The sequence below is a fragment of the Leucopleurus acutus genome (assembly GCF_964270905.1).
Source record: "Leucopleurus acutus genome assembly, chromosome: 9".
NCBI lineage: Eukaryota > Metazoa > Chordata > Mammalia > Artiodactyla > Delphinidae > Leucopleurus > Leucopleurus acutus.
In genome coordinates, this window is record NC_139144.1 from 80,617,600 (window position 1) to 80,633,880 (window position 16,281).

Sequence of the window (16,281 nt, forward strand, 5' to 3'; positions counted from 1 at the left end):
ATTAATTAATTAAAAAAAGAAAGAAAGAAATTGTAATTGAAATTTTGAAACATAATAATTTGTGACTTGCAAATGGCTAGTAACAGCTTCTTAGAATGGTAAATGATTTTAGAGCAGCCAAACAAAAAGACATTTCAAGAAATAACAGTCAAATCCATTCACAAAGGCAAATTAGCATGCAACATTTTCCATATTTTGGCCTAATAAGGTAAGAGTTGCACTGAAATGCATACTTGTAAGATTCAAAAGATGAATTAAAGCCAAAGGCTCACCGATAGCTCTTCTAGCTACTCCAAAGCTCTGCTGGAGTCAAGCTGATTTAATTAATGTATTATGACTGGGGAGTTCTCTTTTAGGTAGGGACTAAGCTCTAACAGACCATCCCTTCTACGCATAACAACTATAAACTCTGGACAGAATACAAACAAAACTAACTACGTGAGGGCTTCAGAGAATGAAGAATAGCAGGCGGTTTGGGGAGAGTGTCAAAACTCGGAAGAAATCAGCAGTGCCGTAGTTGAGCTTGCTGTTCTCTTGGCATTGCCCTGAGGAGGGGCCACGTGGTGTGAAGAGCTAAAAACCTGCAAGCAAGCTCACTGACTTTCTGATCTGAGGAAACAGGGCTAAAACCCACAGCACCACAGCCTCTGGAGTGTGACTGGAAAATGCCAAAAAGGACAGATTCAGATAAAGTGAAGCCCAACTTCCATGTAAACTCTGGTCCAAGTCTGGAAAGACTGAGCATGTGCAGGTCAGATTACAAGCAATCCAGATAAAGATGAAAGAGCTGAACTTGAGCTACCTGTCTCAGGTGAGACAGAGTTTTCAGTTTAAGTCTAGCCAAGTTAATAAACCAAACAAAATCAACACTTTTCAGAGAAATGTAGCAATCCAGAATCTCCACAGCATGACTCTTCACCTCATCCAGGATGTTCTCCAAAACTATTCAGCTTAAGAAAACAAGAAAACTATGACGTGATCCATTCTCAAGGGAAAAGACAATCAATATATGTCAAGCCCAAGTTTACCCAGAATTTTGGAAATATGAGGTAGACTGTAAAGTGGCTTTTACAGCTGTGCTCCATGTGATAGAGGAAACTACACTCATAATAAATAAAAAGATAGAAATTCTCAGGAGAGAAAGAGAAAAAAATGTACTAAATGGAAAGTTTAGAACTAAAAGAGAATATCTGAAATAAAAATTCAAGTAAAGAGCTAAAGGAAGTTATTGATTCTTCAGGGAAATGATACCAGAGGGAAATGAATGAACATCACTGAAAATAGTAAACATCTAGGTAAATTTATTATTACTTTTTAAATATACACATGCTTTTCACCACTTAAACATTTACAATTACAGAATGTTAGAACTAGAGGGACCATTAAGATTATATATTAAAACCACCTTACTTTACAGGTGAAACATCTGAGGCTCAGAAAGGAAGTGACTGCCCGGCTCAAGGCCATAAAGCAAGTAATGTCTCCAGTAAAACCTGGCACTTATACTCTCTTTCTCAGGCTACTTTAATCCCTCAGCACCAATTCCAGACACACTGCAGATCCAGTACTGCAGCAGCAAGCTTTCTCAGCCTTAACTTCTTTGTGTCTCAGTTTTCTGATCAGTACAATGGGTTGATAATGGTACCTACCTGAAGGGGTGATCACGAGTATTTAAAAATTAAAATATATAAAGTAATTTGAACACTGTCTGGAACATAGTAAGTGCTATATAATATTGTTTCCAACCATGATAATGCCTGCCACCATCATTTTCTAAAGCCTGTTACATCTCCCTGCTGACATATTCCAGGAGGAAAAACAAAGGGTCAAAATAGAATAATTTGTGAAAGAAAAGAAGAAAATGAGCAATTATACCCCAATAAAGATGTTAAAAAAAAAATAAAAAAAAATAAAGTTGATTAAAAAAGAAAAAAAAAAAAAGAAAAGAAGAAAATGGGCTGGAAGTTGCACTTATTAATACCACATTACCTATTGCCCCATTTTAGTATGAGAGCTCCTGAGTGAAGCCATGGATGAAAAGGACAAGAGCCACTCTTCATACCTTTGGAACCATTGCCTGAGGCAGACAGCCATAAGCAATAGAAATAAAGCAGGATGGGTATAAATGCTTAGGATAAATACTGAAATAAGAAAGCTTTTCCCGAAAAAGAAAATGGAATTTAGATAACACCGTATTTCAGCAGTCAATCGCTGATCACAGTAAATAATACATGACCAGTGGACCTTCAAGACAGCAGAGGAGAAAGACGTGGAGATCACCTTCCTCCCCACAAATACATCAAAAATACATCTACATGTGGAAAAACTCCTACAGAACACCTACTGAATGCTGGCAGAAGACCTCAGACTTTCCTAAAGGCAAGAAACTTCCCACCTACCTGGGTAGGGCAAAAGAAAAAAGAAAAAACAGAGACAAAAGAATAGGGATGGGACCTGCACCTCGGGGAGGAAGCTGTGAAGGAGGAAAAGTTTCCACACACTAGGAAGCCCCTTCGCGGGCAGAGACTGCGGGTGGCAGAGGGGGGAAGCTTCGGAGCCACAGAGGAGAGCGCAGCAACAGGGGCGCCGAGGGCAAAGTGGAGAAATTCCCGCACAGAGGATCGGTGCTGACCAGCATTCACCAGCCCGAGAGGCTTGTCTGCTCACCCGCCAGGGCGGGTGGGGCTGGGAGCTGAGGCTCAGGCTTCGGGGGTCAGATCCCAGGGAGAGGACTGGGGTTGGCTGCCTGAACACAGCCTGAAGGGGGCTAGTGAGCCACAGCTAATCGGGAGGGAGTCCGGGAAAAAGTCTGGAACTGCCTAAGAGACAAAAGACCATTGTCTCGGGATGCGCAAGGAGAGGGGATTCAGAGCACAGCCTAAATGAGCTCCAGAGATGGGTGCAAGCCGCAGCTATCAGCGCAGACACCAGAGATGGGCATGAAATGCTAAGGCTGCTGCTGCAGCCACCAAGAAGCCTGTGTGCAAGCACAGGTCACTGTCCACACCTCCCCTCCCGGGAGCCTGTGCAGCTCAGCCTGCCCCTGCCAGGGTCCCATGATCCAGGGACAACTTCCCGGGAGAACACACGGCACGCCTCAGGCTGTTGCAACATCATGCCGGTCTCTGCCACCAGAGGCTCACCCCTCATTCTGTACCCCTCCCTTCCCCCAGGTGAGTGAGCCAGAGCCCCCTAATCAGCTTCTCCTTTAACCCGTCCTGTCTGGGTGGGAACAGACACCTGAGGGCGACCTACACGCAGAGGCAGGGCCAAACCCAAAGCTGAACCCCAGGAGCTGTGCGAACAAAGAAGAGAACGGGAACATTTTCTCCCAGCAGCCTCAGGAGCAGCAGATTGAATCTCCACAGTCAACTTGATGTACCTGCATCTGTGGAATACCTGAATAGACAATGAATCGCCTCAAAATTGAGGTGGTGGACTTCGGGAGCAACTCTAGACTTGGGGTTTGCTTTCTGTGTCTAATTTGTTTCTGGTTTTATGTTTATCTTAGTTTAGTATTTAGAGCTTAATATCACTGTTAGATTTGTTTATTGATTTGGTTAGTCTCTTCCTTTTTATATATATTTTTTCTTTTTCTCTTTTTGTGTGTATGTGTATGATTCTTTGTGTGATTCTGTCTGTATAGCTTTGCATTTACCATTTAACCTAGGGTTCTATATGTCCACTTTTTTGGGGGTTTTTTGTTTTGTATAGTATTTACTGTTAGTTATCATTGGTGGATTTGTTTATTGGTTTGGATGCTCTCTGCTTTCTTTCTTTTATTTTTTTTAAAATTTATTTTATTTTTATTCTTGGGTGCATTGGGTCTTTGTTACTGCGTGAGGGCCTTCTCTAGTTGCGGCGAGTGGGGGCTACTCTTCGTTGCGGTGCGCAGGCTTCTCATAGTGGTGGCTTCTCTGGTTGCTGAGCACGGGCTCTAGGCAAGCGGGCTTCAGTAGTTGTGGCACGCAGGCTCTAGAGCACAGGCTCAGTAGTTGTGGCACACAGGCTTAGTTGCTCTGCGGCATGTGGGATCTTCCCGGACCAGGGCACGAACCCGTGTCCCCGGCATTGGCAGGAAGATTCTTAACCACTGCACCACGAGGGAAGCCCTCTTTCTTTTTTTTTAATTTTTAATAATATATATATATATATATATTTTTTTTTTTTTTTTTTTTTTTTTTTTTTTTTGCTGTACTTGGGCCTCTCACTGTTGTGGCCTCTCCCGTTGCGGAGCACAAGCTCCGGACGCGCAGGCTCAGCGGCCATGGCTCACGGGCCCAGCCGCTCCGCGGCATGTGGGATCCTCCCGGACCGGGGCACAAACCCGCGTCCCCTGCATCGGCAGGCGGACTCTCAACCACTGCACCACCAGGGAAGCCCCAATAATATATATTTTTAATAACTTTATTTTATTATTTTTTCTTTCTTTCTTTTTTTTCTCCGTTTTCTTCCGAGCCGTGTAGCTAACATGGTCTTGGTGCTCTGGCTGGGTGTCAGGCCTGAGTCTCTTAGGTGGGATAGCCGAGTTCAGGACATTGGTCCACCAGAGACCTCAGAGCCCCACATAATACCAAACGATGAAAGCTCTCCCAGATATCTCCATCTCAATGTGAAGGCCCAGCTCCACTCAAACACCAGTAAGCTACAGTGCTGCACACCCTATGCCAAACAACTAGCAAGACAGGAACCCAACCCCATCCATTAGCAGAGACGCTACCTGAAATCATAATAAGTCCACAGACACCCCAAAAGACACACCAGACGCAGTCCTGCCCACGAGAAAGACAAGATCCAGCCTCATCCACCAGAACACAAGCAAAAGTCCCCTCCACAAGGAAGTTCACACAAACCACTGAACCAACCTTACCAACTGGGGGCAGACACCAAAAACAACAGGAACTACGAACCTGCAGCCTGCAAAAAGGAGATCCCAAACACAGTAAGTTAAGAAAAATGAGAAGACAGAGAAATACACAAAATACGAGGGAGCAAGGTAAAAACCTACCAAACCAAACAAATAAAGAGGAAAAAGGCAGTCTACCTGAAAAAGAATTCAGAGTAATGATAGAAAAGATGATCCAAAATCTTGGGAAACAAGTGGAGAAAATACAAGAAACATTTAACAAGGACCTAGAAGGACTAAAGAGCAAATAAACAATGATGAACAACACAAAAAATGAAATTAAAAATTCTCTAGAAGGAATCAATAGAAGAATAACTGGGGCAGAAGAAAGGATAAGAGCAGAGCAGAAAAAAGAAAAAGAATGAAAAGAATTGAGGACAGTCTCAGAGACCTCTGGGACAATATTAAAAGCACCAACATTCGAATTATAGGGGTCCCAGAAGAAAAAGAGAAAAAGAAAGGGTCTGAGAAAATATTTGAAGAGATTATAGTTGAAAACTTCCCTAATATGGGAAAAGAAATAGCCAATCAAGTCCAGGAAGCACAGAGAGTCCCATACAGGATAAATCCAAGGAGGAACACACAAAAACAAATATTAATCAAACTATCAAAAATTAAATACAAAGAAAAAACATTAAAAGCAGCAAGGGAAAAGCAACAAATAACACACAAGGGAATCCCCATAAGGTTAACAGCTGATTTCTCAGCAGAAAATCTGCAAGCCAGAAGGGTGTGGCAGGACATATTTAAAGTGACAAAAGGGAAAAACCTACAACCAAATTACTCTACTCAGCAAGGATCTCATTCAGATTCGATGGAGAAATTAAAAGCTTTACAGACAAGTAAAAGCTAAGAGAATTAAGCACCACCAAACCAGCTGTACAGCAAATGCTAAAGGAATTTCTCTAAGAAGGAAACACAAGACAAGGAAAAAACCTATAAAAACAAACCCAAAACAATTAAGAAAATGGTAATAGGAACATACATATTGATAATCACTTTAAATGTAAATGGATTAAATGCTTCAACCAAAAGACACAGGCTTGCTGAATGGATATAAAAACAAGACCCATATGTATGCTGTCTACAAGAGACCCACTTCAGACCTAGGGACACATACAGACTGAAAGTAAGGGGATGGAAAAAGATATTCCATGCAAATGGAAATCAAAAGAAAGCTGGAGTAGCAATTCTCATATCAGACAAAATAGACTTTAAAATGAAGACTATTAGAAGAGACAAAGAAGGACACTACATAATGATCAAGGGATCAATCCAAGAAGAAGATATAACAACTGTAAACAGTTATGTATCCAACATAGGAGCACATCAATACATAAGGAAAATGCTAACAGTCATGAAAGGGGAAATTGACAGTAACACAATCATAGTAGGGGGCTTTACCACTCCACTTTCACCAATGGACAGATCATCCAAAATTAAAATAAATAAGGAAAGAGAAGCTTTAAGTGATACATTAAACGACATGGACTTAACTGATATTTATAGGACATTCCATCCAAAACAACAGAATACACATTCTTCTCAAGTGCTCATGGAACATTCTCCAGGATAGATCATATCTTGGGTCACAAATCAAGCCCTGGTAAATTTAAGAAAATTGAAATCGTATCAAGTATGTTTTCTGACCACAATGCTATGAGACTAGATATCAATTACAGGGAAAAAAACCTGTAAAAAATACAAACACATGGAGCTTAAGCAACACACTACTTAATAACCAAGAGATCACTGAAGAAATCAAAGAGGAAATGAAGAAATACCTAGAAACAAATGACAATGGAGACACAACAACCCCAAACCAATGGGATGCAGCAAAAGCAGTTATAAGAGGGAAGTTTATAGCAATACAATCCTACCTCAAGAAACAAGAAACATCTCAAATAAACAACCTAACCTTACACCTAAAGCAATTACAAAAAGAAGAACAAAAAAATCCCAAAGTTAGAAGAAGGAAAATAATAAAGATCAGATTAGAAATAACTGAAAAAGAAATGAAGGATACGACAGCAAAGATCAATAAAACTAAAAGCTGCTCCTTTGAGAAGATAAACAAAATTGATAAAACATTAGCCAGACTCATCAACAAAACAAGGGAGAAGACTCAAATCAACAGAGTTAGAAATGAAAAAGAAGTAACAACTGACACTGCAGAAATACAAAGGATCATGAGAGATTACTACAAGCAACAATATGCCAATAAAATGGACAACCTGGAAGAAATGGGCAAATTCTTAGAAAAGCACAACCTTCCGAGACTGAACCAGGAAGAAATAGAAAATATAAACAGACCAATCACAAGTACTGAAATTGAGACTGTGATTAAAAATCTTCCAACCAACAGGAGCCCAGGACCAGATGGCTTCAAAGCCATCAAATGTTTGAATTCAAATGTTTGAATTCTATCAACCATTCTGAGAAGAGCTAAGACCTATCCTCCTCAAACTCTTCCAAAATATAGCAGAGGGAGGGACACTCCCAAACTTATTCTACGAGGCCACCATCACCCTGATACCAAAACCAAAGATGTCACAAAGAAAGAAAACTACAGGCCAATATCACTGATGAATATAGATGCAAAAATCCTCTAGAAAATACTAGCAAACAGAATCCAACAGCACAATAAAAGGATCATACACCATGATCAAGTGGGATTTATCCCAGGGTTGGAAGGATTCTTCAATATACGCAAATCAATCAATGTGATACACCATATTACCAAACTGAAGGATAGAAACCATATGATAATCTCAATAGTTGCAGAAAAAGCTTTTGACAGAATTCAACACCTATTTATGACAAAAACTCTCCAGAAAGTAGGCATAGAGGGAACTTACCTCAACATAATAAAGGCCATATATAACAAACCCACAGCCAACATGGTTCTCAATGGTGAAAAACTGAAACCATTTCCACTAAGATCAGGAGCAAGACAAGGTTGTCCACTCTCACCACTATTATTCAACATAGTTTTGGAAGTTTTAGCCACAGCAATCAGAGAAGAAAAAGAAATAAAAGGAATCCAAATCAGAAAAGAACAAGTAAAACTGTCACTGTTTGCAGATGACATGATACTATACATAGAGAATCCTAAAGATGCTACCAGAAAACTACTAGAGCTAATCAATGAATTTGGTAAAGTAGCAGGATACAAAATTAATGCACAGAAATCTCTGGCATTCCTATACACTAATGATGAAAAATCAGAAAGAGAAATTAAGGAAACACTCCCATTTACCACTGCAACAAAAAGAATAAAATACCTAGGAATAAACCTATGTAAGGAGACAAAAGACCTGTATGCAGGAAACTATAAGACACTGATGAAGGAAATTAAAGATGATATAAACAGAGAGATATACCATGCTCTTGTATTGGAAGAATCAACATTGTGAAAATGACTATACTACCCAAAGCAATCTACAGATTCAATGCAATCCTTATCAAACTACCAATGGCATTTTTCACAGAACTAGAACAAAAAATTTCACAATTTGTATGGAAACACAAAAGACCCCAAATAGCCTTGAGAACGAAAATCTTGAGAACGAAAAACGGAGCTGGAGGAATCAGGCTCCCTGACTTCAGACTATACTACAAAGTGACAGTAATCAAGACCGTATGGTACTGGCACAAAGACAGAAATATAGATCAATGGAACAGGATAGAAAGCCCAGAAATAAACCCATGCACATATGGTCACCTTATCTTTGATAAAGTAGGCAAGAATATACAAGGGAGAAAAGACAGCCTCTTCAATAAATGGCGCTGGAAAAACTGGACAGCTACTTGTAAAAGAATGAAATTAGAACACTCCCTAACGCCACACACAAAAATAAACTCAAAATGGATTAAAGACCTAAATGTAAGGCCAGACACTATAAAACTCTTAGAGGAAAACATAGGTAGAACACTCAATGACATAAATCACCGCAAGAGGGCTTCCCTGGTGGCGCAGTGGTTGGGGGTCCGCCTGCCAATGCGGCAGACGCGGGTTCGTGCCCCGGTCCGGGAGGATCCCACATGCCGCTGAGCTGCTGGGCCCGTGAGCCATGGCCACTGAGCCTGCGTGTCCGGAGCCTGTGCTCCGCAGCGGGAGAGGCCGCAGCAGTGAGAGGCCTGCGTACCGCAAAAAAATAAATAAATAAATAAAAATAAATCACTGCAAGATCCTTTTTGACCCACCTCCTAGAGAAATGGAAATAAAAACAAAAATAAACAAATGGGACCTCATAAAACCTAAAAGCTTTTGCCTAGCAAAGGAAACCATAAACAAGACGAAAAGACAACCCTCAGAATGAGAGAAAATATTTGCAAATAAAGCAACTGACAAAGGATTAATCTCCAAAATCTACAAGCAGCTCATGCAGCTCGATATCAAAAAAACAAACAACCCAATCCAAAAATGGGCAGAAGACCTAAATAGACATTTCTTCAAAAAAGATATACAGATTGCCAAGAAACACATGAAAGGATGCTCAACATCACTAGTCACTAGAGAAATGCAAATCAAAACTACAATGAAGTACCACCTCACACCAGTCAGGATGTCCATCATCAAAAAATCTACAAACAATAAATGCTGGAGAGGGTTTGGAGAAAAGGGAACCCACTTGCACTGTTGGTGGGAATGTAAATTGATACAGCCACTATGGAGAACAGTATGTGGAGGTTCCTTAAAAAACTAAAAATAGAACTTCCATACAACCCAGCAATCCCACTGCTGGGCATATACCCTGAGAAAACCATAATTCAAAAAGAGTCATGCACCACAATGTTCACTGTAGCTCTATTTACAATAGCCAGGACATGGAAGCAACCTAAGTGTCCGTTGACAGATGAAGAGATAAAGAAGATGTGGCACATATGTATAATGGAATATTAGCCACAAAAAGAAACAAAATTGAGTTATTTGTATTGAGGTGGATGTCCCTAGGGTGTGTCATACAGAGTGAAGTAAGTCAGAAAGAGAAAAGCAAATATCGTATGCTAACACATATACGTGGAATCTTAAAAAAAAAAAAAAAAAAGTTTCTGAAGAGCCTAGGTGCAGGACAGGAATAAAGATGCAGACGTAGAGAATGGACTTGAGGACACACGGAGGGGGAAAAGTAAGCTGGGACGAAGTGAGAGAGTGGCATGGACATATATACACTACCAAATGTAAAACAGATAGCTAGTCGGAAGCAACCGCATAGCACAGGGAGATCATCTGGGTGCTTTGTGACCACCTAGAGGGGTGGGATAGGGAGGGTGGGAGGGAGATGCAAGAGGGAGGAGATATGGGGATATATGTATATGTATAGCTGATTCACTTTGTTATACAGCAGAAACTAACACACCATTGTAAAGCAATTATACTCCAATAAAGATGTTAAAAAATAATAATAATAATATATGACCAGAACATAGGCTGTCAATTAACCAAGCATGAGTGAGTAAAATCCAACAAAATTGTCTGTATTTCTGATTTTTCCAATCTATTAATCACAGCATAGTAAGAATGCCCCAAAATATGAATTGACCTAGAAAAGCAGAGAAAAAGTGAAAATAAAGTAAATCTTATTTCACATGTCAGGAACATTCTTAATAAAGTATGCATAATGAGAGGCAAATGCAATTGTAATTAAGCATGAAGGCAGTTACATATTTCCCATGAAACAATTATGCAGAATATGTAAAAATAAGAATGTCAGTAAGTACTTCGGGGAAGCGCTGGCATTTCATTTTACAACAGATTTCTTAGACACAGAAGACCAGAACATTCATAAGATCACTCCAAAGTCCTATTTAAAGCCACAGAGGTGTTGCTACCAGTCCGCTTACCATTTCTTCAACATAAGGGTAAAGCATGTCTCCAAAGTATTCGGTAGATTCGATTGGAAGCTGTGCCGGCAAATTGTCAATGGAGCACATCAGAATCCCAGAGCCTTCGACGCTAGGAGAAGCAACGTGCTTTATTCGGATGGACAAAATTTATGTGTAAGCTCTAACTTTCCCAGATGTCTACTCCATTATTTACACTTCATAATCATTTGTAATCTTCTACCACAGTATATAGGAAAATAAACAAGACTTTTCAAATAAAACTTTTCCCTTCTTCACAACCCATGGAAATGTAGTATGTGTGTGTGTGTATTTAAGTGCTCAAATCTGAATGTGGTTTTTCTACCAAATTTTTTAATATGCTTGAGCGTATCTCTGGAAATTTGCATAGCCTTCATAAAGCCGTGAAATATTGAGTATTTTAGAGTAGTATATCAAAGGAAGTAAATGATGCATTATTATGTATCTCTCCCCATCTAACAGCTTTAGCAAACTCACCTGTCATGAATAATATGCTGATCTGCATCATACATGCAGAAGGGATGCTCTATTGTCGTGCACTCAGTCATAAACTCAATAGATCCTCCGGTGTCAGCTGAAATGTCACATATTGCCACAAGTCTGTAAATAACATCAATACTTAGATGTGAACATGGATCTCTGAAGTCTCCGACAGAATTTAAAATGAGTAAAAATGAAAGGTGCTTGAACAATTTTCAATGTAGATGCTAAATATTTCCTAGGCTCCTTAGCTCTTTTTCCTACAGCTCACATGTTCAGGAAACTGTTCTTTTGGGATACAGAGAATCTTCCTAATAGGAGTTTTAGTCTCCCCAAGCAAAAAGAAAAAGAGGAAGAGGAGATGGATAGAGGAAGATAAGAAAGGAAAAGAGATAGAAGTAAAAGGAAAAAAACCCTCCTTATACATACTACTATACATAAAATAGATAACTAATAAGGTCTATTGTATAGCAGAGGGGACCCTACTCAATACTCTGTAATGGCCTCTATGGGAAAAGAATCTAAAAAAGAGTGGATAGGGAAGTCCCTGGTGGCTCAGTGGGTAAGACTCCACACTCCCAGTGCAGGGGGCCCAGGATCAATCCCTGGTCAGGGAACTAGATCCGCATGCATGCCACAACTAAGAAGTCCACATGCCGCAACTAAGACTCAGTGCAGCCTAAATAAATAAATATTAAAAATAAAAAAGAGTGGATATATATATATATATATATATATATATATATATATATATATATATATATATATAACTGGTTCACTTTGCTGTACAGCAGAAACAACACAACATTGTAAATCAACTATACTCCAATAAAAATGAAAAAAAAAACCCTCCCTAGAGAAATCATTGACAACAGCCTAAAGTTAAGCTAGTCAGCCAACTTTAAATAACTTAGCAAGTTCGACTACACTACCTCCACCCCGCTTAGTAATACATCATTTTATGTGTTATTACATAGAAATCTCTGGAATTATGAACAAAAGTCTCAGCCCAGGATTCGAAATCCTTTTGAAGTTGACCCCAATTTTCCTGCCCGATCTCTAATTTCCACTTGCCCATATAAACCCTATACTAGGGCTACAGTGTCCCACTCACTGTCTTAAACTGTGCTTTGGTGGCTCCATAGTTATCAAGCACCAATCCTATCACTTGAAATCCCTGTTCTCACTCCTCCCTAGAGACTTTGCCGAGCCCATGCTCCCACTTGCTTCTAAACTCTTGCGATATTGATTGCTCCTAGCATTCCTTTGGAATTGAATTGATGCCAGCTACATGCCTGAGGGTAGCAACCACATTTTTTCTTTATCTCTCAGCTTAGCAGAGTGACAGGCAGACCAGGTGCTCCACAAATATTTATTTATTAACGAATTCATTCAACGTTTAGTAATTATTTGAATGAACATTATATGTCAAACAACGTACTGGGTACCTGTGGCCAAAACAAATAGGGCCCCTATCCTTAAGGAGATTAAGTTCTAGTAAGTTCTAGTGAGGCAGGAAATATCATAAACACAGGAAAATAAAAATCATAAACACATGAATTTCAGGGAAAAATACAGTAACAGACTGAAGAGTGATGGGAATGGGGAAGCAAGAGACGACCTCTCTGAGGAGCTTACTTTTGAGCTACGTGTGGAGTCCCATAAGAGAAGAGAATCTCAAGAAGGAGGAAAGGAAATAGACTCACAAACATAGAAAACAAACATATGGTTACCAAAGCGCAAAGGGGGGGAGGGAGGGATAAATGAGGAGCTTGGGATTAACAGATATACACTACGATATATACAATGGATAAAAAATGAGGACCTACTGTATAGCACAGGGAACTATATTCAATATCTTATAATAACCTATAATGGAAAATAATCTGAAAAAGGAAAATATGTACATATATATATGTATGTATATGTATACATACATATATATATATATGTAACTAAATCACTGTGCTGTATACTTGAAACTAACAGGGCATTGTAAATCAACTAGACTTCAATAAAAAAAATAAACTTGCTTCCTAGAGCAAACAAACAAAAAAAAGAAACTTTGCAATCTCAGTTATCCCTAACATGTTATCACCGAGTCCAGCTGATCACTTAACACAGTTAAGCCCAGAACACTTTTTCTAACTTTCGGGATGTCACCTTATACATATATATATAACTGAATCACTTTGCTGTACACCTGAAACTAACATTGTAAATCAACTATACTTTGATTAAAAAAAAAAAAAAAGGAGGGAAGGTTAACTGTCAAATATTTCCAAGAGATAAGATAAGTCAGACAACTGGTTATTACTAGTCAAGTCCTGTGCTATGCGGGTCCCCTATGTGTGATACCCTCACAGTGGGCCTTGCTGCTGAAAACTGCCATCGTTGCTGAAGTCCTTACTTGTGTGGCAGTGCAGGGCAGCCTTCAACACCAGCAACTGAGGACTTGCCTGGAGCCAGGAGACTCTGAGCATCTTGGCGGGTTAGTAAGCGAGGAGTGTTTTGTTCCCAGTAGATTCCATTAATTAAACAAGTTGTATAGGGTGCAATCTGTAAAGCAGATTCCAAGGTCAGCGAGATAGGAAATAGCCTTTTTCAAAGCAGTGTGCTGAAAGAGAGCTATCAGTAAAGTTCATGAGAAATAATTTAACGTTATTTCTAATTGACTTCGTTATTTGCCAAGTCAGTGGCCACCTTTCGAAGCAAAGACGATAAATACCCACCCAGATTTCAGTGGAAAATTATCTCATTATAGAAAAACATATGAATATAAATACATTAATATTTGTGTTCTATAATGCCTTGCCTAGCCAAGGAAAAGGAAATAACAGAAGTTCAAGTGACCAAGTGCTCTACTTCCAGCTCAGCCTCTAGTAGCATGTGATCTAAAGCATGCTACCTTAACTTCTCTGGGCTCTGTTTTCCTTACCTGCCAGATGGGGATAATGCGTACCCTATTCCTCAAAGGAATGCTGTGAAGATTAAATCAGATAACATCTGTAAGCTCCATGGGCAAAAGTGCTACATGCATGCATACATGGTAACTAGGTCATTATAAGTTTGGGGATGCATCCAATCACCAGTATTTCTGTGACTGGGGAAGAGAAGGGATGGAAACTTACTGGATTCAAAATCTTTCAATTTGAAACTAGTTTTATAATTCCTGTTTCTCAAGCATCTCAAGCATTTTCAAGCCACAGATAAGAGTTCTTCTATAATATGCTCTACATGCTATAACACTAAATTTCATACCAGAATCTAAAAATGTTATATTGTTCAAATACATTTAAAATTATTTAAAATATTCCTTTTCACAATTAGATGCATGCATTTTTTTGTTGGTTTATTTTGAGAAGGACTGTTGCATGACCAATGACTACAAAACACACAAATATATTATCCTTCTTATAAGACGAGACCAGTGTGTCCCCATCAGAAGGAGGATCTGAACTGGAAGTAACTTTGGTACAGTGGAGATGGGTCTTCCATAGCCATACTGTTTCACTCTGGTCCCCTGTAATCAATGGCATGTATTTCAAGATGGCTGGCTGAGGTTGACTGCAATTTGTGGCCACAGAAGGGATAGAACTATGTTGAGAACAACTCTCATAGACACTATGGTTTCTCAACAGTACTAACTAATTCAGGGTAAATACAGAAAAGAGTAACCCACAGGAAATGGTTTAGAGCAACTGGGCACATGCAGACCTGAAGGAGAAACAGAGTCAGTGAAGCAATGTGCATACCCATAGAAACTACCAAAGCCACAAAGCAAAGGCCACTCCAAACACCAAGAAAAGCCAACAACACCTAAGGACAACTCATAATACCCAAAGGACTCACCACAAGTCAATATGGACAACTGAAAACCAATGTACACAATCTCTCTCCTTCAAAGCAGCCTAACTATAGTGTATCACGAGCAACCAACTCAAAACCGAGGCATGATACTCACATCAGTATTAAAACGGCTTATGTAGCGTTCAGGGTATTTGTCATACTCTACAGGATCATAGATACCATCTGTTTTCCTGACAAGATGGTGATGGCGACTTAACACTGTCCCGTACACTTTTCTCAGGTCTTGCAGAGGAGAAAGGAATTAGTCAAGTGGGTCACAAATGATAAAGGTTTATGGTGATAAAATATTATAACACTGAAACTGTTAAAAAAACAGTAAAAGACACAAACACTCGCCCTCCCCGCCCTCCCTACCTCCATTTTGGGAAACTTCTTTTAATTCATGCGGCTCCACGTATTCACAAGGTAATTCATTGAAGATTTCTTGGGCTCCCTGTAAATAATGCATGAGTGAAAACTCTAAAAATCAATCCGAAAAGAGCCAATCCGATTTCCTGCAAAGGTTCCAACTCATTTTCCCCACAATTTTATAGCTCAACTTGCCCTGCCCTGCAACTGGGACCACAACACGGAAGCACAGGTGAGCCTCTTGCATGCAGCCTGTGAACCAACTTTTATTCCCATTTAAACACCGCTCATTGGAAGGGGCTTTGATTTTTTTACTTAAAGTTATTCAGCATAGAAGCAAGGGGGTTTAAGAACTGACAGTACGATAAAAAGATTTCTATTTAATTTTTGCTCCATTGCAGAAATTATTTCAAGTGGGGAAACTATATTTCCTACTTATATCAGATGGCTATCTCACAGTATAATGTAAATAGTGATGTCCTGTTTGTAAAATATTTTCGCTGAAGAAAGATCTATTTTGCAATTACAAGTTTCTCTATGGGATCAAAAATACATTCTCGAAACTACCCCAGAAGGAAGAAAGTAACAATAGTAGTCTTGAGTTAAGCCTCTTAACATCTTTTGGCAAAACTCCAAATCTTGTAAAATTTACATCCTGGGGTCACTTCCAAATTTTGGGATATCTCAGTGATAGAGGTAGAACAGAGCACCCTAAGAATTGACCTTTACACAACAAGGAGTTATCCCTCTAAAAAGAAAAAAAGAAAAGAAAAACCATTCAAAGCCTCTGACAGCTTGGAATCAACTCA

General features: G+C 39.5%; 1 protein-coding gene across 2 annotated transcripts in view; it reads right to left on the reverse strand.

Moving 5' to 3' along the window:
* The window catches only part of AASS (aminoadipate-semialdehyde synthase), a 73,291-nt gene that overhangs the window by 38,559 nt on the left and 18,451 nt on the right, over positions 1–16,281 (reverse strand). For both annotated transcript variants that reach the window (XM_082846693.1, XM_082846692.1), the window contains exons 7-11: positions 15,479–15,557; positions 15,219–15,346; positions 13,665–13,813; positions 11,252–11,374; positions 10,754–10,865 (exon numbers count right to left, since the gene is read on the reverse strand). In XM_082846693.1, the coding sequence (XP_082702819.1) occupies positions 10,754–10,865; positions 11,252–11,374; positions 13,665–13,813; positions 15,219–15,346; positions 15,479–15,557 (591 nt within the window). The remainder of the gene's footprint in view (positions 1–10,753; positions 10,866–11,251; positions 11,375–13,664; positions 13,814–15,218; positions 15,347–15,478; positions 15,558–16,281) is intronic.